The sequence below is a fragment of the Sceloporus occidentalis genome, unplaced genomic scaffold, assembly GCF_023333645.1.
Source record: "Sceloporus occidentalis isolate IW3139 unplaced genomic scaffold, rSceOcc1.0.p SCAF_6, whole genome shotgun sequence".
Classification (NCBI taxonomy): domain Eukaryota; kingdom Metazoa; phylum Chordata; class Lepidosauria; order Squamata; family Phrynosomatidae; genus Sceloporus; species Sceloporus occidentalis.
In genome coordinates, this window is record NW_028316986.1 from 66797114 (window position 1) to 66822866 (window position 25753).

A 25753-nucleotide genomic window follows, 5' to 3' on the forward strand; every position below is an offset into this window, starting at 1 on the left:
CTAGATTGCCCGGAAGCTGGCCTACGTGTGGGCAGCCAGGTGACGTCAGAGTGTGCGGTATCAAAATGCCATGCTCTGAAGCCATCCAGACAGCAGCACAAAGGGGTGGGTTGTTTCACCCCCAAAGAGAGTACAAAGATATGAGCATTTGAAAAATAGTATGCACTACTCTCCAATGGGAAAATATTGTCACACCACAATGCAGTGCAAGAAATACATCTGCTAATCTTATGGCACTTTGAACCATTTTGACCTATTGTGATACAAATGAGAAGACATTTCATCATTCATATGAACATAATTGTATTTCAGACTGCACAAGTAAAATAGGTGTTCATGCCAGGATCCAATGCAGATCCCAAAGGTGAAGAAAATAATGAATTGCCATTTAGAAAGCTGTTGTCAAACTGCTTATGGCATAATTATGCATTCATTTTAAAGGATTTCATTTCTTTATGTAGCACAAAATGCAGAATATGGTGAACTAATAGAATAGTTGAGAAACAGTAATCTATCTGTGGATGGTTTAAGTTCTTAAATTTCAAAGGTAATAGAAAATACTTATATAAAGCATATTCTTAAATAAAGGTGATTTCTAATACTTTCATTTGACAGGCAATGGCAATAAGTAATAGCCTTACTTGATGTTGAATGTTGTTTGTCTTTGCGTAGCTTTGCCTAATCCATGAGCATAGGAAATAGCTTTTTGCCTTGATCTATTTCTTCCAGAATTGTATATTGTCTGTCATCCTCACTGTTGTGTTTGCTTAGCCACTCATACTACTGTTCCATTTTCTTCCCTTCCTCTGTATCTTTTCCCAAATATTCTCTAGAGAAACTAAAGCCTGTTCTTGGTTTATCCTCAAAATATTCCAACTCTAATTCCATTATTTTCCCAGTAACAATCACACCCTTCCACAATGTTTTAGTAAACACTCATCAGTCTTTGTACCTTGGACAGTCTTGGCATATTTAGCAGTAATATCACAGTATGTTCCATTACTTTCTTTTGATAAAAAATAATGTGGAAGTCTTCCATATTCAAGGAATACTGAAATCTGAATGCCCACCACATTATTTTGTTATGATATTGGACTATAGTGGTATTTGCACAGCACAAACACTTCTCCATAAGATGTGATAAGCACACTCAACCAGCATTTAGCCAACCTTAATGTGTAGAAGAAATAGGTAATGAATGTTTAATTTTTATTTCTGTTGCTACCAGGTTGCCAAGATATGTAATGTAGAATGTACCCACTGAAGAATTCTTGACCCACTGAATTCAGATAAAATACTGACCCTTTATCTCTGAAACAGACAGGAGGCTGAGATCAGCACCACAGATGAAGTTGCTGATGTCCTCAAGGAACAGCCTTGCCTGCCCTGTGATACAGAAATTCTGCTTTGCATATAGGGCTTGTTTCATTATGCCCACTTGCTAAACTGTGAGGCCTTCAAATCCTAGTTTGAAATGCCTTCTAAATCCCAGGCCTGTTGCACTCAAGTTATGTTGTGAATTGGTTTATATATTCATTCTGCCTGATATGATCTCTGACCAAGGTATGTAGCCAGTTACTATGAAAATTTTCTCTAGTAAGCAAGGCGCTGAGAATTTCTTAGCATCCAGTTACCTGTGAGCCAGAAATAGGCCACACCAGAATTGTCTGTTGCTTTTTCCAGGAAATAACTACGCCCTGCTTGGTCACTGATCAGGACATCCCTCTAGTTTTAGAGCCAGCAGGAGATCCAAACATGAAGGTAATTTTTTCACTTTGGCTGCAATATAGGGTGGGGAGCCTTCACTCAGTGTTCTGATCAGAACAGAGGAAGCTGCTCACTCTGGTGTGGCCACTACCACCTCCTTGTATTGGCTTTCCTTACAAACCATAAGTTAAAAGGCTTTCCCTGTTGAACCTTTACCCTTACAAGCACCCTTTCCAGATCATTTCCTTGTTAAGATTTTCCTTCACGCTTCTGCCATTTGCTTTTGTTGCTTTTGGTCAGATCTGATTAATTCAAATCTATACAACTCTGTTTTTAATGCATTTATTAACACATAAAAATATTTTTCTTAATATATAAAATTCACTACAATTTCAGTATTTCAGTTTGCTCAGTTTTAACCAGGTCTGATTGAAATATGTAGCATCTTTATGTGTAAAATATTAAGTTATACTTCAAGCTGTTAATGAAACTACTTATTTTACAGCTGTATTAAAATAAGTTTAAAGGTTTCATTGTGATGTCTGCTCATATCCCCCCCCCCATTTAATTGAATGAAGAAAGATTATTTATACTGTATAAAAAGTTAACCTTGTTGATTTAGCTGGAACAAGTGATGGACTATTACAGAAAAATATGCTTCTGGAATGGTCAGTTTGCCCTAGGCATCCCAGAGCTGTTATTAAATAAATTAATAAAAATGCACACCCTTGGGTCCCAAAAGGGACTGGCTAGGTGAATGATCCCAATTGCATTGGGTTCATGCTAGTAGTATATTTTATTGTTGATTTTCATTGACAAGGAGGAAACTTAAAGAGCAGCACTCATGAGATCTAGAACAGTTCTTTAAAAATAAGGAGACTGCTTTTCTGATTTTCCATTAACTGAAAACTCTTTCCTGGCAAGTTAAAAGCTAATCTTACATTTTAATATACAGTACCATACCAACCAAACAGATATCTGTATTTATTTATTTGAAAATAAATTCTATAATAATAAGTGAAACTTTCTTCCAAATAAATGAGAATTAGGATTGATGTGAAATCCTGACATCCTAGAGTGGTGCTGTTAGTATTCTACTGTCTTCCTGTGTACGTAATTTCAGGGGAGGCATTAGTATAGTGTAGTAGTCGTAGTGGCTGCTCATAGTATGTTAGAAAGGCAATTGATTCAACCAGTCATATTTGGAATCGGGAAAGGAAATGAAAGAAAAATTAAGAGGAGCTTTGAAAACAAGCAAGGGTATAAAACAGAAGGACCGTGGTCTAAAATGGAATACTCAGTTTTATCAATTTTCACTTATGTTTTCTATTACTTCTTCTGCATTCAATTTATATGCCATTTTATAATCTTACCAAAATCACTGTCTTCCATATTACAATACATCAACAATTTAACTATCCTTTTCTATTCCTTGCACCTTTACATCCCTCTTTATGACCACTGGTTTATTTTCCTAATGTTGTGCTGACCTTTATGATACTGCTTATAGTGGTAGTGTGTTGTGTTAAAGTTTTGAAAATATTAGCGGTGTCTTGGACTTCATCCAGTTTGGTAAGATTTTAAAGAACGAATGAATATATGTCAGATGTAATGAACATGCTTCCCATGTTGATTACAAAATTAAAATTCATTTCAAGTACTGTTAATACCCCTATAAAATGTACTATAGACAACATGTATATTTTTCCTCCAGAGGTAATAACAATTGGGTAAAAGTGATATTTTGGACTACACTTTCCGAGTGATACCTGTGATTCAGTTTAGCATCCTAACAATAATCTGACGTTTTACAAAGATGATAATTAGATTGACAAAACAATTTAGTTTTACATTGTGTTTTTGCTTATTTAAATATTAATGGAGAGTTGCAGTATACTTTAAAAATGTATACAGCACCCTTCAGTAAAAGTTTCATTGCAGTTTACAAAAAATACACTTTAATCACAACCATACTAAGGAAGAATGTATAGAGTTCAGATTTGCCCATCGGATTGACAAACTGGAACACAACACGATAATATATCTGTATTTCTTTTTTTGCTGGAACACGAGCCATTTGATGCTGAGCACACTTGGTGTTTGGGGCTTCTGTGTGGGAATATTGGAATCAGTTTTAGATTGTGTGTCTGTTTAACCCGTTATTGTCAACACTTACAGTATCAGCTTCAGTTCTCAGTGGTTTCAGGCTCAATTATTTTCTAACCCTACATGGAGTTACCATGCACTGAATCTGAATCCTTAAGATTCGTGATGCCACACACATGCTCTTAAATTTGTGCTATGGTCCTTCATTCTCACAGTCGGCGCTGTTCCTATGCTGCTGATCTGTAAAACTTTCCAGTGGTTCTGTGTAAGACATATCCTTTCCATTTGATTACATTTTATGTGGCTGTAATCACATTTGGCTTCAGTTTTCTGTTTGCTACTGGAAAGTGGGGACATAATCTTCATCTTTTTTATTCAGACTGCTTAGAAACTTTAGAGCTTGAAATTTTCATTCCTTGTTTCTCTTTTATGATTATTGCCTCTGTCAGTGGTAGAAGAGTTTGTTCAATGTAGTGGAAAAAGCTACTTGCCTGTAAATCTCAGACTTCATGTTTCTTCTTCTTCTTCTTCTTCTTCTTCTTCTTCTTCTTCTTCTTCTTCTTCTTCTTTTTTTGGATAAAGAATACACAAGTATAGCTCATAGTTTGAGGGATTAAATATTAATCCAGTTTATTGGAAAAAATGTCTGTAAGAGAGATATTTATATGTAATCAGAATGAGAGCTAGCATGGTATAGTAGGTGGAGTATTGGACTAGTACTATAGGAGATCAGTGTTCAAATCCCTGCATAGCCATGAAAACCCACTGGGTGACCTTGAGCAAGTCACATTCTTTCACAAGTTTAGAGAAAGGCAATGAGAAACTGCCTGTGAATAAATAATGCAAGGAAAGCCCTTTTGTAGGGTGGCCATTAGTTAGCGTTGACTCAAAAGTGTACATAGTAGAAATGACAACCCCAATCAAGCACCATCCCCAGAATTCAGTGCAGTTCTGTCAGAGTCCACTGATACCCCAGTGTGTAATAGCAAAGGTGTAAGTGGAGAGTATCACTTCAGAGTGAGCTATTTTCTCCATAGAAGTCACTTTTAGTTAGGACATCTCCATAAATCTAGTCAGAAATGTTGGATAACAAGGCCAAAATTTAACATTAAACTTATCAAGATGGGGGGGATAGTGATAACATTTTGCACTGAGATGCATCCCAATTAGAATATCAATCTTTTGTTTTCCCTCCTCCCCAGAATTTACATAAAGGCTCCACAGAATATTTTAGCAGGTTGATCTGTAACCAAAGGTTCTATTTCACCCTCTGAAACTGACAGAATAGTTTTGGTGTCTTAAATCGCACTTAAATTTGGAGATAACATATGGCAGAGTGGTGTGTTTGTTCTCTTTTCTAACACTGCCATGCTTTATCTGGTACTCTGGTATTTTTGTATCTTCATATGAACTTAACATGTTTTGTCCTCTAGCTGTTCTTTGCAAACATACTGTATAATCAGTATACGAAACTTTGCTAAATTTGGCAAAACATACTGACAGTAACCTCACTTCCATTAAAGTCAATGACTTCAACCTACTCACACTCATAAATTCACTTTATAGACTAATATAGCTGGGTCTTTGAAAATTACTAGAATTATTGTACGTAACTGCAAAATAATTGCATCTACTAGGTTATAACATCATGGGTTGCTGAGTTTCACTCTGTGGCTGTAGTTAGCTATGTACAGTAGTTGTATATACACAGCTGTTTTATGTACACAGCTATTTTTCTTCCCTCCTCTGTTTAAATCTTTTGACCATCTCATCTTGTAATTCATCAAAAGTTAAATACTATAAAATTCAATTAAAATTGTTCAACACACAACATGGGTTCAGTCTCTAGCTTTCCAGCGGTGTAATCCTGACAGCCCAAACTACTGCAATAATAATAATAATAATAATAATAATAATAATAATAATAAACATTATTGAAGTATGTTCAGAAGTTTGCAGAGCAGTCTCAAGTTAATGAAGCTAATTAATTTAATAAGAGATGGGCTATTCTTCAGTAGTCTTTCCCCCCAGAGCCGCTCTGCTTTTAAAAGAGCTTCTGATTTAGTGCAGTAGACCCCTGCAGTGAAAACTTTTCAGGAAAATATCTGTGGAAGTCCTGAATTGTGACATCATTTTCCACAACATTACTGCTTTCAAATTATTATAAAAATGGTAAAAAAACTGTCACCTTTTAAACTAAATTTGTTGTCACAAGTTAGTATTGCTACTGATAGATTATGTAGTCCCGTGGTAATACAGAATATCTCTTCTTATAATCAACAGTGCTTACCATGTACATTCTTCCATAGTATATAGGTTTGCATCGATTTATTTTGAGCAGTTTTCAAAGGTCTGCATGGGAGATTCTGCAAAACCATTTCTGATCACCTTTCTATCACAAATATTGCCTCAGACCTATTACCCAAAATTGCTACTTCCAAAGTTTTGTGTGTGAGTGCCTGCTCATATTCTGCAATAGTGTTGAGCACTGCAGCTAGTAGGGGTTGGATGGGAAGACTCCTATTATAGACACTGAAATGTGCATATGCTCAGTGATGTTTGGATCCTGTTTTTTGATTGCTGTATCAAAAGTAATTGAAATGAAAATAGTTCTGAAATGTAATGTGTGCCTTCTGTAACAGCTATATTCAGCTCTGTCTCCTGTAGCTGTGATATTTTACATAGGCATCATGACTAAGCAATGTAGAATGTATCTTTACTTCACTGCTAGTTTTGCAGTAGTTATTTTTTCCCTACTGGGAGTAAAGGAACTGAAATTATAATTAACGATTTAATTTTTTTTAACATTTAGCTTCTAAGGAAAAGACATATAGGAAATGACATTGTTACTATTGTCTTCCAAGAACCTGGAGCACTTCCTTTTACTCCAAAAAATATCCGTTCTCATTTTCAACATGTGTTTGTCATTGTTAAAGTCCACAACCCTTGTACTGAAAATGTATGCTATAGGTAAGTACAAGTTAATTGCTGATTTCCTTTACTTGTTGGTTTTATTTTAAAATGGCAGTAATTCTGTTCTTTTTTGTTTGTTTTTAAATTTGTTTTACTATTTTCCATGTGATTGTGCTACTCACAAAGTTTTAATGTTAGCAAAATTGAAGAAATTTCTTAGATTACTAATTAAGAATATTTTTGTACAGTACAGCACTTGTATAAGTTAGTAAGCTTTTTAGCACAGAGCCTTGTATTATTAGTAGTACAGTGTGCCCGTGTCATACACAGCTTTGAACATATGCTGAAAGCCACGCGGGGATAAGGGTTGGCGCGTCCCATAGGGACTAATGCGCGAGTATAGGCAGTATTTGCTTTGCGTGGGGGAGTCCGGAACGGATTCCCCGTGTGAAGCAAGGGTGCACTGTACTATATATATTCATGTATAAGTCTTTAAATCTTAGTAAAAGAATTGACCCCAAAGACCTGCGTTGACTTATCCATTGGTCAATGCAGGTACTATAATTAGCTATTATTTAAAAGGGGCCATCCCCTGGTGAAAGTAAAGAGCATAATCTGTCCTGGAGCACTGATCTACCTCTATACTAATGTCTGCTGCAATTTTGTATGTTCTTTGACATTGTTTTCCTTTGCTTCATCCTTTACATCCTTTGTTACATGACTCTAAGTTTTACCCTCATCTTATCCATGGGTCATATCAGAATCCATAATTTTGGCCGCAATATCTGCCCTTGACTTATATATGAGGGCAATTTATAGTCGAGTATATATGGTAAGTGAAAACAAGCGATCTCACAGACTAATTAGGAGCCAGTCCTTATTTCAGCTTCACTATAGACATATATAAGCTGTCCTTCAGACAGTAAGAGATAAGAGAGATTAGTGGGGCATTTAGCTCATAGAAAATCAAAAGCTTGCTTTCAGTTCATACTATCAATTAGGAAATTACAATGTGAAGTAGGCCCCATAATGGCATTGAATTGGCATACCATATATACTCATGTTGAGAAATGTATGCCCAAAAATTGACCCTAAAATTTTGGGTAGACTTACATAAGGGTCAGTACATTAGTAGTACTGAGAAAGGTCCTAAAGCAAGCAAGCCTGATGCCCCATCTCCTTTGAACACCAATTCCTTGCCCCTCCAGTGTGTTTGCAAGCCTTTGCTTCCTATTGGAAAAACTCCCCATTTAAAAACACCTGCTTCTCTCTTTAGTCCATTTTGCAAGCCCTGGCTTCCTATGGGAAAAACCTCCCCATTTAAATCCACTTGCTTCTTTCTCTAGTATGTTTTGCAAGCCCTGACTTCCTACGAAAAAATCTCTCAATTTAAATCCACTTGCTTCTATCTCTGGTCCATTTTGCAAGCCCTGGCTTCCTATGAAAAAAAAAATCTCCATTTAAATCCACTTGCTTCGCTCTCTGATCCCTTTTGCAAGCCCTGGCTTCCTGTGGGGAAAAAAACTCTCCATTTAAATCCACCTGCTTCTCCCTCTGGTCCCTTTTGCAAGTCCTGGCTTCCTATCAAAATAACTCTCCATTTAAATCCACTTTATTCTCTCTCTGGTCCATTTTGCAAGACTTGGCTTCCTATAAAAAAACCCCTCTCCTTTTGAAACCATCTCTCCAGTCCCTTTTGCAAGACCTTGCTTCCTATGGAAAAAACTGTTCATTTAAAACCACTTGCTTCTGGCTCCAGTCTATTTTGCAAGACTTTGCTTCCTGTGGAAACAACTCTTCATTTAAATCCACTTTCTTCCTTTCTCAATCCGATGTTAAAGCCTCTCCTTCTGCACCTGGGAATTGGTTGGGAGAGGTCCAGAGAAGGAGAAGGAGAGACGGAAGTGGTATTTCCCCCTTTCCATCCTTCCTTATAGCCCCCTAAGTTTTACCCTTGACTTATCCAGAATTTTGGCCCTGAAGCCTTCCCTTGACTTATACATGAGGTCGACTTGTACATGAGTATATACGGTATATCAAATTTGAATACATCCTGAGCATACAGCATTACAAAAAGAATTATTAACTTCCTGCTAGTGCGTATACTCAGTGAATGCCTCCAGTGTTGAAGATTCCGAAGCGGATTATTATCCAAGATTTAATTGTTCTCATTGTATTCATGCACATGTGTATAAATGTAAGTATAAATAGATAATGTTAAATTAGAACATTTTAATTCTACAAAAATAATTTCTCTGACATCTCCTCTTTACTTTCTAGTGTTGGTGTTTCAAGATCAAAAGATGTACCACCATTTGGGCCACCAATCCCCAAAGGAGTGACTTTCCCTAAATCAGCTGTTTTTCGGGACTTCCTTTTGGCCAAAGTAATTAATGCAGAAAATGCTGCACACAAATCTGAAAAATTTCGAGCCATGGCAACTAGAACACGCCAAGAGTACTTGAAAGACCTTGCAGAAAACTTTGTTACTACAGCTACAGTAGACACTTCAGTTAAATTTAGTTTTATTACACTGGGAGCAAAGAAGAAAGAAAGGGTGAAACCCAGAAAGGATGCCCACTTATTCAGTGTTGGAGCAGTGATATGGAATGTGATAGCACGAGACTTTGGTCAGTCTCTTGACATTGAATGTCTCCTTGGTATCTCAAATGAGTTTATTGTGTTGATTGAAAAGGAATCAAAAAATGTTGTGTTTAACTGCTCCTGCAGAGATGTTATTGGATGGACATCAGGATTAATGAGTGTAAAAGTTTTTTATGAAAGAGGAGAATGTGTTCTTCTGTCTGCATTTGATAACTGCACCTGTGACATCAAAGAAATTGTACAAAGGCTAGAAGTAAGTATGTTTTCTTTTAGTGCTTTCACTGTTTTTTATTATGTGCCATCAAGCCAGCTTTGATGCATGACAACCATAAGAACGCCAGTCAGAAGCTACTCAATAATATTTGTCATCAATATCACTGCAAAGGCCTTACAAACTAAGGGCCATGGCTTGATTAACTGAATCACTCCCTCTGTAATGCAGTCTTCCTCTTTCCCTACTGCTTTAACTTTTACCAAACGTTAGTGTTTTCCACTGATTCCAGGGATGCTTTCATTGAGAGTTCCTGCATGGCAGGAGGTTGGACTCAATGGCCTTTGTGGTCCCTTGCAACTCTGTGATTCTATGATTCTGTGTCATCTCATGTTATGTCCAAAATATGATTCCATCAGTCTAGCAAAACGTCATACTTGATCTGCTCTTTGACCCGTTTATTTATCTTTTCAGTGATGCTTAGTATCTGTAGAACTCTGCTCTCCACTTCACATTTCAAATGAGTTCATTTTTTTTCTCTGTCAACTTTCATAATTGCCCAGCTCTTCCCATGGAAAAAAACTTCCCATTTAGCAACACTTGTTTCTCTTTCCAGTCCGATCTACAAGTCTTCTCTTCCCAGGGAAAAAACTTCCCATTGATCCAGTGCCTATTCCTCCTCTCCCCCAAGCAACTTTCCTAGAACCCAGCTGCCTCCAGAGAGGTTAGGGAGGAGGAGGAATGGGCGTGTGCCTATTTCTCCTCCTCCCCAGGGACCTTTCCCACCTTCCAGCTGTCGCCCCTCCCTCCTGGACCTTCCCCAGCTTTTAGCTGTCTCTCAGAGACAGCTGGAGGCAAGGAAAAGGGTGGGAGGAGAAGTCCCGCGTCAGAAGTCCCACCCCCGGCACCGGGTGCTTCCCCGGGGCCAAAAAAATGTTTAGTTTCGGCACATGGCCCCCAAAAGGTTCACCAGTACTGGTATAGTGTAATAGCTGGCATTCTGCATTGCAGTTAGATTTTTAACCTAGAGTTACAGATCCATAACTGTCTCACATTCAGGAAGGCTGCATAGTATTAGTGTAAGAGTACATAAGTGCCCCTCCAAGCCATCTTAACAGCCAGCAGCTGCATTAAATGAAGGAGGTTTGTGCAGCTTCTGTTTGGGATACAAGGGTGATGAGGTTTCCAGTCCCCTCCCACCATCGAGCAGGACCACTGTCTCAGATCTTCAGTGCAGCCTTGTTCACTTGTTGGAGGGGGTTGAAATGTCATCCCAGCACTTTACAGACCATCTTCTCCTGGTGCAGCTGCTAGCTATTGAGGTGGGCTAGTGGGATGGGTTGGGCCAGAAGATGTTACTTAGCAGTGCATATATAACTAAATAGCAAATGTAAAATACAGTATGAGCCCCGTATCCAGTGGACTGGTATCCATGGTTTCACTTATGTGCATTTGAAAAAAAAAAAGTTCTCTTTAGGAATTTTCTAGGTCCTCTTGTTAAATTCTGTGGTATGGTTCCGCCGAAGGTTGACCATAGAATCATCTTGAAGAACCTAGAGATTCCTGAAGAGGTATTCTCTCCTTGCATTTCTGGGTCTTCAGAGCATGCCTCTACCAGAAGTTGTTCAATTCAATAAGATTCTCTACTATCCAGGGGTTTGCATTTCCATGTTAGGTGCAGGAATGTATCCACAGCATGGGGGGTTGTACTGTACTGGCAATTGTTGAAATGTTGGTAGATAACTAGAAACATTTTTAAAATTCTTGAATCTGCTTTTAACATTCAGAGAGCAATAGAATATAGTAGTATTACTGACATGAACACAATAAATATGTGATAGCATTTTCCATCTTAAAGAAATGAGTGCATGATTGGTGATCATTATATGGATGTGAATTGTACAAATGTTTTTGTCTTTTGTGGTAAAATTTAAGGAGAATGAATGATAGGGTAGGTTCACTACCTAGTTGTCTCAAAACAACCTAATGATGTAAAACTCTGCTGCCCCGATTCTTCAGAGAGTGCTTCATATTTAAGAGAGATATGTCCTTCTAAATTTCTTGGCTCAGGGTTTTGTGCTCTGTGCCCTTCCTCTTTTTAATCTCCCCTTTATATCTTGGCAAGCTTTACCAAGAATTGGAGATGTTAGAAAGTATGAGTACACATTTTGTGGGGCAAAATATCCACTGAGTTGACATTAATGTGAAATAAAATATATAGCATCTTACCATCATAACATAGTCAATACCTGCAGTCCTGAGGGAATGATGGCTTTATGATGTATTTAAGTGGAAACAGAAATGAGAGTAATAAACACATTGTTGCTTTGGGTTTAAATTCCTGCTTCCAGAATTAAAAAAAGGATTATTTTTAAAGTGTTACGTAAGTAATACTCCTTTAACACTGGTTTCATTCTATTAAGAACTTCTATAAATAATTTATGGTTCAGTTAGAAGTGATTTGTTTGCTGTACTTTTTTGTGGCCTGTGAAGAGGAATACCCACCCAAAGTGGCTTATAAAGGATAATTAAAAGTATAAAGCAAGTTTAAAATACAGATAAAACAAATTGGTTTCTGGTTGAAGTTATAAAATTTATAGTACTTTCAAAAAAGGTTTTGTCTTGAGGGAAGAACTTACAGGAATCTGGTTAACTAGAACTGTTCATTGCATTAGGATTCTTTAAGTGTGTTAAGTCATTTAAATGTACAGTCTGACCCATTCAAATGAGTCAAGTTACAATAATTTAACAGTATTGTGCTAATGAAGAAAAATCTTCTGTACCTGCAAGGACTTACCATATATATTCGACTATAAGTCAACCTCATGTACAAGTCGGGGGCAAGTTTTGGGGCCTGAATTATGGATTTTGATATGACCCGTGGATAAGTTGAGAGTAAATCTTAGGGGCATGTAACAAAGTATTTAAAGGATGAAGCAAAGGAAAACAATGCCAAAGAACATACAAAATTACAGCAGACATAACTGTTTGTTCACACACTAAAGTCTGGATGGATAAGAGAACAGAGGTAGGTCCTTGCTTCCAGGACGGATAACACTCTTGCTTTTCAACAGGGGATAATTCCTGTTTTTAATAAGAGTTAAAGTATAATACTTACATTGACCTGTGAATAAGTCGACTAAGTTTTTTTGGGTCAATTTTTTACTTAAATTTCTAAACTTATACATGAGTATATACAATAAATAAATGAGTATTTTACCTGTTGTTTTGAAATAAAGTGGGACTGCTAAATTTTCAGCAAACACAACTGACCTTACAGTCATTAGTAAGAGAAATGTACTGTAATAAAAATTGGACATAAGACAGATGGCACGGACATCAAATGTCAGAAACTGGTGAAAAGCGTTTTTATCCAAAATCTCGATTCAGTTATAAATTACAAAAAGACAGCTATTTTGTTAATATGAGTTTTATATTAATATGGATGATTTGCAGAGTTCAAAAACGCTTCATCACTCATCCAGTGCAGTGCAAAACTCATCCAGTGCAGAGGTGCAAAGGTCTAGGCCTTATTTTAAGTAACAAATGTGTTTTGTTTGCAATAATACAATTAATATAGTTCTTAAATTGTGAATCAAATTAAATTTAACACATGAATTTTAATTTTAAAAACAAAACAAAAAAAGATGCTACTCTCCATCACTTTCAAAACTAAGAGTGTGACTCCTGGCTTCCCTGCAGTTGCTGCCCCCCTGGCCTAGAAAACAGTGGAAACCTATGTGGGAAGGATGCTTTCTGTCTATCTAAAACAGAAAAATGAAAATTTAGTGGGGGGGGGGGATTTATGGGGAATTTTTTTTTCAGAATGGTAAGTACTAGTGAAAGCAGTATGTGAAAATAATAGTACTGCTGCTAAAAAAAATTAGTTTGAAGATTAAAATTATTAAACATTGTAGAAAGAATTGACACTCTTTTGGGATGGATTATTCAAAGCAAGTTAGGGCTGGATATAGAAAAAAGTGTTTCCAGATATCGCAGAATACAGAACATCTTCAAGTATGGTATGTACATACATTCTAGAAATATGATTAGTCATATCATAGCTGAAACAAGTTAGAAAGTCTTTGATACAAACCAATCTGTGGACATGTTTAGGGTGTAACTTGTGACAATTTTTCACATTACAGTGGGCCCTCCACATTTCCTGGGGTTATGGTGCATAACCCCCATGAAAGTAGAAAAACCAAATTAAAAAAAAAACTTTTTGTTTTTTACCTGAGAGAATAACTCTCTAGACAAATATAGGATTGGAGTCTGAGATTATGGTAGCTTGTTGTGCCAACATAATGCTTGATTATATTTATAGGTGTTTTGATAAAAGTAAGGCATTGGTATCTCTGAGAGCCAATATAGTGTAGTGATTTGAGTGTAGTTATGGTTTTACTATGACTCTGGAGATCAGGGTTAAATCTGCACTCACCATGGAAACACATGGTGTGAAATAGCAAGTCATACTCTCTCAGCATCTGAGGAAGGCAGTGCCAAATCTTGCCAAGAAAATTCTTTAGGGTCCCCATGTTTTGGAAACAATTTGAAGGCATACAATGACAACACATTGGTACCTCTAAATGTGATAAGTTTACGAAGCAATACATTTGTGTTTACTATGTTATAGATTTTCATGGTGATAAAGGAGGAAAATATATATTTACTAAGAAATGTAAATATTTCTATCCCTGCCTCTCAAATTTCCATTTAAAACAATGTTTTTTGGTGTTTTTTAATTATTTATTATTATTATTATTATTATTATTATTATTATTATTAGCATTCTTCTCATGGCATACATTTTTGGAACTCTTAAATGCTGTGGTCTCACTAATCTGATACTCTTTTAGATAGTAACCAGAGGATGTGAAACAACAGAAATGACCCTGAGGAGAAATGGCTTGGGACAGCTTGGATTCCATGTTAACTTTGAAGGGATTGTGGCGGATGTGGAGCCATTTGGTTTTGCATGGAAGGCAGGCCTACGCCAAGGTAGTCGCCTAGTGGAGATCTGCAAAGTAGCTGTAGCAACTTTGACTCATGAACAAATGATTGATCTGCTACGTACCTCTGTGACAGTGAAGGTGGTTATTATACAGCCTCATGAAGATGGATCACCTAGAAGGTAAGAATCCACAGTGATTGGTGTGTGAGATGTGCTTTTACTGCTATATTTCTCCTGCCCTTTTAACAGATTGCTTTTTTTTTTTTTTTTTGAAGGTGGGTATTATACCTATTATTTGGTGTGGGTGAAGTCAAGGTAAAGCAGTTTGAAGCACTAGTTTGTAATACATAAAATACTGGGTCTTCTAGTTTATTTTAATGGAGGATGGATTGAAAGAAGTTTGAAGAATCATGAAACAGCTCTCTGCAACCAGTAGTATAGTTATCTAATAAGGATTTCAGGAAGGAATCATCCTGTGCTTTCTACAAGTGTATTGATGACTAAAAAGGCCAATCAGAGATAAACAAGTCAGGTTGCAGAAAGCACAGCAGAAAGTCTCTTTGGGTGATGTTTCTGGGTTGTGGTTCTTTCTGCGTTCAATTTGTGGTCTACTTGGACTCCCAGATCCCTTTCACGTGTAGTCTCGTTCAGCCAGGTGTCACCCATCCTATATCTGTGCATTTCATTTTTCTGCCCTAAATGCAGTACCTTCTGTGTTGAATTTCATTTTGTTAGCTTTGGCCCAGCTTTCTAGTCTATTCAGGTCATTTTGAATTTTGATCCTGTCTTCTGAGGTATTAGCTGTTCCTCCTAATTTGGTGTCATCTGCAAATTTGATAAGTATGCTCCCAATTCTGTTAACCAGGTCATTGATAAAGATGTTGAATAACACTGGCCCCAGGACACAGTCCTGCGGGGCCCCACTGGTCACTTCTCTCCAGGATGAAAAGGAGCCATTGTTGAGCACCCTTTGGGTTCGGCCAGTTAACCAATTACAAATCCATGTAAGAGTTACCTTTTCTAACTCACATTTTACAAGCTTGTTTGCAAGAATGTCATGGGAAACCTTGTCAAAGGCCTTACTGAAATCAAGATATACTATATCCACAGCATTCCCTTCATCTACCAAGCTGGTAATTTTGTCAAAGAAAGAGATAAGATTTGTCTGGCATGACTTGTTTCTCTGAAACCCATGTTGACTTTTTGTAATTATGGCATTGCCTTCTAGATGTTCACAGACTCTCTGTTTAATGATCTGCTCCAGAATCTTTCCTGGTATTGATGTCAGACTAACTGGACGATAATTGTTGGGATCCTCTTTTTTCCCTTTTTGAAGATGGGGACAACGTTTGCCCTCCTCCAGTCTGCTGGGATTTCTCCTGTTTTCCAGGAGTTTTCAAATATGATTGCCAATGGCTCCGATATTACATTTGCCAGTTCTTTTAGTACCCTTGGATGTAGTTCATCTGGTCCTGGAGACTTAAATTCGTTTAGATTAACAAGATATTCCTGTACTATCTCTTTGCTTATTCTGTGCTGAAATTCCCCTATTCTGTCCTCTGCTCCATTATCCTCAGGTTGAGCACCCTTTTCCTTTTCTGAGAAGATTGAAGCAAAGAAGGTGTTGAGTAATTCTGCCTTTTCTTTGTCTTCTGTTAGCATTTTGCCATCTTTTCCACGCAGTGGCCCTACCATTTCCTTCTTCTTCCTTTTGCTGCGGACATATCCAAAAAAAGCCCTTTTTATTGTTCTTAACCTCTCTAGTAAGCCTGAGTTCATTTTGCGCTTTAGCTTTTCTGACTTTATCCCTACACATGCCTGCTATTTCTTTGAATTCCTTTTTTTGTAATTTTCCATTTTTTCCATTTCTTACACATGTTCCATTTCAAACTTAGCTCAGTTGAAAATTCCTTAGTCATCCATCGTGGTTTATTGAAACACTTCCCATTTTTCTTTCTCACTGGAACTGTTTGAAACTGTGACTTCAGTATCTCCCTTTTCAGAAACTCCCATCCATCCTGAACTCCCTTCTCTTTTAGTATTTCTGACCACGGGATCACCCTCAATATTTCTCTAAGTTTACTGAAATCTGCTCTCCTAAAGTCCAGAATGCGTGTTTGACTATGCCTGGCTTCTCCTTTCCACTGTATAACAAACCTCAGGAGAATATGCTCACTTGCACCTAATGATCTCACCACTTGCACCACATTAACCAAGTCATCCTTGTTGGTTAGGATCAGATCTAAAAGAGCTGGCCCCCTTGTTGCCTCTTCCATCTTTTGGAGAATGAAAAAGTCTTCGAGGCAAGTGAGGAATTTGCTAGACCTTGAGGATTTTGCTGAGTTTGAATTCCAGCAAATATCAGGATAGTTGAAGTCACCCATCATTACTACATCTCTCCTTTCTAAGTGTGTAGTCATTTATTCTAGAAAGGTATCATCCAATTCCTCCATCTGACTGGAGGGTCTGTACTAGACACCCACCATAACATCCTTGTTGTTTCCCTCCCCTTTTAATTTTTATCCAGATGCTCTCCACCTAGCTGCCAGTATTGATGTCCTGGATCTCTTCACTGGTGTAAATATATCTGAAATATAGTGCTATTCCTCCTCCTTTCCTGTTTGGCTTATTTCTCTTAAAAAGGTTATACCCCTCTATTTCTACATTCCACTTATGAGACTCATCCCACCAGGTTTCAGTGATGCCTATTATGCCACATTTACTTTGTTGTACTAGGAGTTCGAGTTCATCTTGCTTATTTCCCATGCTCTGTGCATTAGTGTAGAGTCATCACAGACCAGCTGTCTGCCTCCTGTGTATGTGAAATGACCTCCTCCTTGTATCTCTTCTTTGGAGCGCCCACCTTACACTGACCCGTGGTGAGTTCACCGTAGAATACTATTTTTGGGAAGCGATGGTTCTTCATCCTAGAAACATGTCCTCACCAGTGCAGCTGTGTCCTCAATAGCATGGCCTCAATGCTAGTGATCCCTGCCTGCTCAAGGACAGTTATATTTGTCACATAGTCAGTCCAGTGTATATTTAGAATTGTGCCTAAACATCGCTGATGAAAGCGTTCAAGGAGTCTGCAACTGTAGCAAAACAAGATAGTAGGCACTGCAGAGCTGCTTCCATATGGGCAACGAGGGCAGCATCGTCAGCAAAAACCAGCTCATGGACTAGATAGTTAGAGTCTTAGTACGAGCCCTCAGGCGGCTTAAGTTAAAACAGGCTACTATCAGTACAGTAGCGTATATAAATGCCATCTTCTTCTTTGAGATCTGCTGTAGCCCTTTGGAGCATCATGCTGAAGAAGATTGTGAATAGAGTTGGAGCAAAAACACAACCTTGTTTCACACTATAAGTTCTTAGAAAGGGCTCCGAGAGACGTCGCCATATTTGACTTGACCTTGCTGGCCTTCATGTAGCAGGATAATCATTTTGAGGAATTGGGGGGGGGGGGCATCCTAGTTGTTCCAGGATCTGCCACAGACCTTTTCTACTCACAGTGTCGAAGGCTTTGGTGAGGTCGACAAATGTTACATAGAGTCCTTTGTTCTGCTCTCTACATTTCTCTTGCAGTTGTCTAAGGGCAAATACCATATCTGTAGTGCTCCTATTAGCTCTAAAGCCACATTGGCTTTCAGGGAGAAGTTCTTCTGCAATAGCAGGAACTAATCTGTTCAGGAGTATCCTTGCAAGGATTTTTCCAGCGATGGAGAGCAGTGTTATACCTCGATAATTTGAGCATATACAGGTCAAGTATATACAGTAGTTTATGGCTATATCCTTTGTATTCCCTCCTTCATTTTTTCCCTTCATTTTGGCTTTCTTCCTTTCTTTGGATACATATTTTTGAAATCCAAGATTTTTTTTAATTCTTCCAAATTTTTTGATTGCTAATAATTTCATCATATTGAGCTGTTTGAAAATAAAGGTTAATGATACACTTTAACTACTGGGAAAAAACCCTGATCTGATAGAAATCCAGAGGCTGCTTGATATGAGTAATTGCTAATAAAACATGACTGCTATTATTGTACATTCATTTTAGGACAGCCATATTTATGTTCATTTCACAAAACCCTTTATTTAGTTATAATGATTGCCCAGGTGAACAACAAGTACAATTCCTGGCTATTTAAATTCAGTTGTTTTCCAGTTCATTCCCATTATCATTAAGCAACATAGATTTAATCAGAACTTCATGCTAGCCAAATATTTTTTGGATACCCCCAAAGAGATTTTATAGGTGAAAAATACTAACAGATCCAGTGCAATACAGGAACTGTAGCTTGAATCATGTACATGCCTACTTAAATCTAACCAACATTGAGTTCAGTGGGGCTTGTATCTAAATGAGTGCGTTCCTAAGCTAGTGAGTGGATTGTTTCTAAGTAAGTATATATTGCTGCCTTAGTTGTTAGTGAACTGATACACTTTATATTTTTCATCAAAATGTGATATAAATATTTTAATCAAAGCAAATAGCTTTGCATTGATACAAAATTTTAATTGACCTTTCCTGTAAAAAAATTTAAAAAGATAATATATAATTTTCCCATTGTAAAACATGCAGTAATATCACCCCTCTCCTTAAAATTTACTACTATCTCTTGTTCAGAAACCTTTCTTTTAAAATCTTTTGAAATGTGTTCAGTTAGGTTGATATCTGAAGATTAGCTGGAGAGCTGGCCTAGATTTATGCACCAGGGAAGTACACTTCAGAGTTAAGCATTTGGAAAATAAATCAATACTTTGCTCCAAGCAAAGTATTGCTTGTATATATTTCATATAACGATGTACTGTTTCTTTCTTACCTGAAACACCATAAATATATATTTTCTCATAGTACTTATTTTGCTGATGTAGTTGTTTTTCACAACAAAACAGTAACCAGTGCAAGAATGGTTTCCGTGATTTTATTTTTGATCAAATAAAGCATAGGGTTTTTTTCTTTTGCAAATTATTTGGAGGAAGGAACTAGCAAGTTCATAGTTCTTGTATATTTAACCTTATAGATTGGTGAAGAAGGGGATTGTGGGTTCAGTCAGTTGTATCCATTAGCCAAGAGCTGCAGTTTCTGAGCCCTGGATGTTCTGCAATTATTTCTAATCTTTACATGAGAGGTGGCTGAACATTCCTTTCCAAGTTTCTAAGAAGCTGAGAAGACTGTGCCATTTTACTCGAGTCTAGCTATATGTGGCAGTGCTATCTTTCATTTACTACTTAGTTGGATGTAAAAAATGTTCTTATCTATTTTCTAGGATCCTAAAGTTCCCATTGCAGTAATTAGTTATAGTCTGGGCAATATATTCCCTCCAAATCTACAGAATGAAAGAAGATAATTTGCAGATCTAAGGCTCAGTATCCTAAAGCAGAAAACAGAGATGATGCCACCCTTTCTCTGTGATAAAAATGTGATAAATTAAAATTTGTGCTCTAGAATTCCTGAGAACATACTTTTCTTTCTTGAGAATATTCTGCAGCCTGACATTTTCCCCCTTATAACACTTGTCAAATATGTTTTAAACAGTCTTACTGTTTGATTCGTCAGTACACCTTAAAACCAGTTTCCAATTGTTAAAATATCCATCCATATTTATTCTTTTTTCATAACTTTTCATCACATTCTGTTCTTTTTTGGCAAGAGTACTGCCTGGAGGTACCATCTCAAAATTATTTCTTCTCTGAAAAATCAAGAACTTCACTTATTTTGGCTAGTTAGATTCAAGCAGTGAAATACACTTTGGCCCTTCTTCTCTGTGGGGGTTCTGTTCCAGACCTCTCCGTGGATGGTAAAAACCATGGGACCCCAAGTCCTGCAGTATTTAAATGGCAGTGTGTGTGTACACGGCCGGTCTCCTGGGGCTGTGTACATACATGACTATTGAAATTAATAGGGCATGTCGTCTATGTTGAAATCTGTGGATGGGAAGCCCATGATTGGGGCGGGCGCAGTGTACGTATAACATCAGGATTTATCAGTTCATGTAACTTTTGGGCCCATTCCTAGAATACATCTGTGGACTCTGAAACACAGGCTGTTTCACAGGTCAGCCCTACCTGGACTCAGTGAAGACTCACAGACAAGAAACAGCTGGCTATAGAGAGACCTTTAGCAATGACAACAAAGCCCCCCCTTCTTTGACTTACAAGGGAGGAAGAAAAGAGAGCTAAAAGTTACAGATAGAAAAAGGCAACTGTAATGGTGAGGGGAGGAATAGAGAATGTGATGGTGGCAGGGAGGGTGAGGGAAGCTGGTGGTAGCAATGAGAAGGAACATGGAGAAGGATAGAGAATGAGGGTGAATGTGAGGGAGAGTGCATTTTAGTGTGGTGAGAATGGTTCGGTTTGCGGATGACCTGGACATCCAAGAATGGCAGTGTCCCTTCTTTTTCTTTTTCCATCATGAATCTATTTCATGCCAGCATTCTCTGAAGGTGCCAGCCACAGCTGCTGGTGAAATGTCAGGAATAAACTCTTTTAGAACATGGACTTGTAGCCCAAAAAAACCACAAAATCTATAAATGCCAGCCATGAAAGCCTTCGACTTCAGTTTGCTGCTAGAGATCCTCAACTCTTCTCTAGTCACTGGTTTGCTTTTGACTGGGAAGGGCAAGACTTCTGCTCTGGAGAGCTGGCTTTCCCTTGTTTATTACTTTGTACTATGAATTTAGAGTTTGAATCAAGTGGGGGTGGGGGTGGGGTGTTCAGATAAAAAGTATGATTGTTATAGAGTCTGAAGATCTTATACAGAATGTGGAATTAAACTCAGAGGAGAAAAGTGTGAAAACTGGAGGAAGAATACTGGACTTGGATAGATTTTCTTTTACATATTTCTTTTCTGTGGCAGGTATAATTTCATGCAGTGGTAAAATGGTTGTTTACTTAGATGTTTCAGTATGCAACAGGCAATATTCTATGGTATATACGTGCATAGAATATTGCCTGTTGCAGTATGTGTGCACACATGCATTTGTGTACACACACACAAAACAGAATATATAGAATAAAACTGCTATGGTGGGAAAATACTATATTTGCTGTTCTCAAAGATAGATTGTCGTGGTTATGTGTTTTGCAGGGGTTGCTCAGAACTGTGTCGAATTCCTATGGTTGAGTACAAACTCGACAGCGAAGGCACCCCATGTGAGTATAAAACCCCTTTCAGGAGGAATACTACTTGGCATCGGGTTCCAACTCCTGCTGGGCAGCCTCTCTCTCGTGCCTCTCCAATCCTAGGAACATCTGATAGATTGCAGTGCCAGCAACTTCTCCAGCAGGCGCAAACAGCTATCCCTCGCAGTACTTCCTTTGACAGAAAGCTGCCAGATGGTGCAAGGTAATACACTCTATTATCCTTTCTAAATGTTTTACTACTAAACTTTTCTAGTCCTTGGTAAGAAATGATTTTAAAAGCTTTTGATAAGCAAGAGCTCCAGCAACTTTTCAAATACATTCTACAAGATTTTAGCAGGTTTGAGCTAGAGATTACATACCATCTGAACCCTGGGTTTGCCTGTAATAATCTTTCATGAAACAAAAACTATTGAATGCTTGTGAGAATGACATCAGAAGGTACATCATACAATTAAAATTCATAAGTTATCTTTTGTGTTAACAAGGCCATAAGGAAGGTCCTTTTCTAAAATAATATATTGACTATGAAGCCATTAGGTTTGTTTTTTGGGGGTATGAGTATCATACTTAGTTTATTTAGCAGTTTTGGGGAGTCCTAGGGGAATGTTACCTCTTAATGTATGTAATTTTACAATGTAAACTGAAATGAAAGATTCCGCCCCGCCCCCCTGCCTTTAAACCCAAAGGTTTTTTTAACGTGTAAAACAGTATAGCAGCCTCATCCTCCTTGTTTCCACCCTAATCCAAAAAATATGGCACAGTAGGAAATGTGGTTAGTTACCAGCCATAATTTCTAGAGAGTGCCTCAGGGCATTGCATCATTTAGCCATTGCATGCTTAAGCAAGACCTGGTTTAAAGTTTTTTGTGTCTGTTTTTATTTAAGAGGGGGAAAAGACCAAAACTCTCACAACTGCCTTATAAGATGTAAGAGATAAGATATTAAAGACAGCATCCCCATGCCCCCAAATAGCTTTATCTAGTTTTGAAGCAGATAATGTAATTGAGTTTTAATTGTGCTGAAACAAGAAGGGCGTGACACCATTGTATGGGTTATAAAGATGTCCACAATTGTAATGCAAGGATCATAAAACAGTCATAGTGGGCCATAAATCAATTATAATAAAGTCATAATAGCACTTTAGCGCTTTACATTTCTGTACTGCTTTATAGTGAGGTAACCACTCTCTAAGCAGTTTACAATGTGTTAGCAATTGCCCCAAACAAGCTGGGTGCTCATTTTACCAACCTACAAAAGAATGGAAGGCTGAGTCAACCTGGAGACCTGCAGGTTTGAACTCACAACATTGTGGCTGCAGTACTGGCATTTTGCCATTGTGCCACCAGGGTTCCTTATAAATTGCTCATAAACCAGTCATAATGCATACATAAATCATAAATGCCATCATAAATCAATCACTCAAAGATAATATGCATACCCGTGACAAAATGGAGGTGCATTCCGTTAGAGGGGACATGGGGCCTGATGAGTCAGTACTTAGTCAATTGCAGAGCGGGGGTTCCTTCCGCCCCTGCCTGTTAAATAGCAGTAGCAATAGCGAGTACATTTCTATACTGCTTATCAGTGCACTTAAGCACTCCCTAAGCAGTTTACAAAGTGTAAACTAATTGCCCCCAACAATCTGGGTACTCATTTTAGCGACCTCGGAAGGATGCAAGCCTCAGTCGAGCTTGAGCCCTTTCACTGATATTGAACTCGCAACTTTATGGTTTGTGAGTGAGTGGCTGCAGTACAGGCATTTAACCACTGTGCCACCAGGGCTCTTTCATAGGGGTTGACCCCTGGTCTGCCAGTGTAATTAAGTGGTGCCAAATCACCCCCAGTCCCGTCCTAGGAAATTCCTGCTCTGTAACCATGTGGCTGGCTTTGAGCTCCTGGGCCATGCAGCCATCACCACCCCTCTGATCTTGTCCAACAAAGCCACATGTCTGCCATCCTGACCCTTCCCCCCCCACCCTTCCAACTCCTCACCCTCAGCCCAATCCACCATCTTTCAGTCCTACCCAACCCCCTTTCAATACTTTTGTCACAATTGGGCATGCCGCATAGCTAGGTCTCACAAAGTGCAAAACAGTTGCACGATCTGCTTGCATGATAGCTAGGCCTGGAATGGCTAGACAGGACTATATAGGACCTACAAGTTTCATGCTAGATCTCACCCTAAGTCTCACAGTGGCCACAACCACCACAACCGCCATATACACTGCTGAGAACCCAAGCTAGATACCAAGCTACCAAGCTATGATAAGCAGTCAGTGCAGCAGAAGTCATTTAAAATCAGTCGTTAAATACAGAATGATTTCAGTAGCATTCAGCTGCTGCAAAACGGGTTCAGCAATTCATTTGCCTCCCTCTGTTAAGCAATAAAACATTTACAGATACTAAATTGTTTAAATGATCAAGACTGAAATGAGCTATACCTTTGTACAAAGTTTCTTTAAAAAATAGAATCTTTACCAACATGCATGTTTGATGTCTCATGCATTTTATTTCTATAGTCCTGATTCCCCAGTACATTTTTTGAAAAGGCTAAATCTCAGTCCATTAATAATATTTCTGTTTCATGGAGACTACATGGAGACTAATGAGCTGTTCAAGACCCTATTGGTCTTATTGTAAAAAAGAAAAGAAAAGTATGTGTGTTTTTATTATAAATGTCTGGATTCCTCGTTAGCCTGTGATCATTTTCTCTTGACAAATCTGGAAAAATATTCATTTTAAGCTTTTTAGTTCAATCTTTCTGCAATAGCAATCAGTTTAATAGTGCTGAGATTTTGTTAGTTGCACAGATTGCAGCTGTACTTAAATTTCATCTCATTTTCCATGTGCAGATTTTTACACAATGTTTTATAATTATATATAAAAGAGTGTTAACTTTATTCTTGGCAGAGTTTTTTAAATATTCATGTTGAAAAATTAAAAGCAGTAGAATTTCTTTAAATTGCACCATTTGTTAAATGATATAAAAATAGATAGTGTTCTGCTTTGTTTTACAGCATTTTTGACTAGGTTTTATTGGTGTTGTTTTCTTAGAAATTCACAGCTTAACAATAAGCAACTGGATTGTGCTTATATTTAATAGCAATTTAATACCAATTAGCTGGTAATGCCCTGTTTTCTTGGAAGAGCCATTTTATTTGAGGGGAAAAGTGATCCCAAATTTGAGCATTTTTAGATCTCTAGTTGTCTTCCTGAACAAGCATGATGCCACCTCTTCCACATTCCATCTTTTTCATCCTATCCCACATTGAGTGCTAAATGAAATAGTTATTGTGTGTTTCCTTGATCCTTTGGCATTATGTGGATTGTGTGGTGTTGCTAGACAATTAATTTTTTTCCTCACAATTCTGTATCCTTCGTAAGATTGTGATAGATTTCTCTGCGTGTAGGAGATATTGATGAATCTTATAGAGCAGTTTCTGAAAAAAAACCACATTGGTAATAACTGAATCCAGTTCGACATGGGCTAGGTTTGCCATGGGATCTTTATTATAAGGGATATCACACTTATTTGATAGGACAGCTTGTCCCTTATAGTGGCGTTGCCACCCCTGGGTGTCACCCAGTGCAGTGGAGCTGCTGTGGGGGGCGTGAAGAGACATGCACTGCCACAACAAGCCAGCAGAGGGCTGCTTGACCCTCGTTTGCCGCCCCAAGACGAGAGGGCCCAGCCAGGTGCCACTCCTCTTTTGGGGTGTCATCCGGTGTCAGCCACAACTACCGCACTCCCTAGTGATGCCACTTGTTCCTTATAGGACAGGTATCTTCTATTGTAAGGAATTCTCTTATTTGAGTGTTGGAATCCTTTTCCTTTTTTATAGACTGAACAGGATGCTTAAAAATGTGTATTTGGGTGTGTGGGTCTTTCATACAGACAGACATATGTGCATCATTTAATTTATGAATGTTACAGAGAAACATATGGCTAGGTTAACTGAAATAAATGCTTTTATTTAGATAGAACGCAAACATGTTAACATCTGCTTCTTGATTGTTAATGAATTTTCTGTCATGAATTTTGATTGTCCCTTACTGCTATTTTGAAAACCTAGCAACAGAAACATGGTGTGTGTGGGGGGGAGGGAGATGGTGTTC

The 25753-nt window shown here is 38.0% G+C and overlaps 1 protein-coding gene across 11 annotated transcripts in view; it reads left to right on the forward strand.

Moving 5' to 3' along the window:
* Positions 1-25753, forward strand: part of SIPA1L2 (signal induced proliferation associated 1 like 2) — a 119793-nt gene that overhangs the window by 57048 nt on the left and 36992 nt on the right. For 6 of the 11 annotated variants that reach the window (XM_089529913.1, XM_089529915.1, XM_089529916.1 and 3 more), the window contains exons 7-11: positions 1684-1761; positions 6626-6783; positions 9007-9583; positions 14401-14675; positions 21583-21840. In XM_089529913.1, coding sequence (XP_089386039.1) covers positions 1684-1761; positions 6626-6783; positions 9007-9583; positions 14401-14675; positions 21583-21840 — 1346 coding nt within the window. The remainder of the gene's footprint in view (positions 1-1683; positions 1762-6625; positions 6784-9006; positions 9584-14400; positions 14676-21582; positions 21841-25753) is intronic. The other 5 variants (XM_089529918.1, XM_089529923.1, XM_089529919.1 and 2 more) reach the window with 1 other exon arrangement.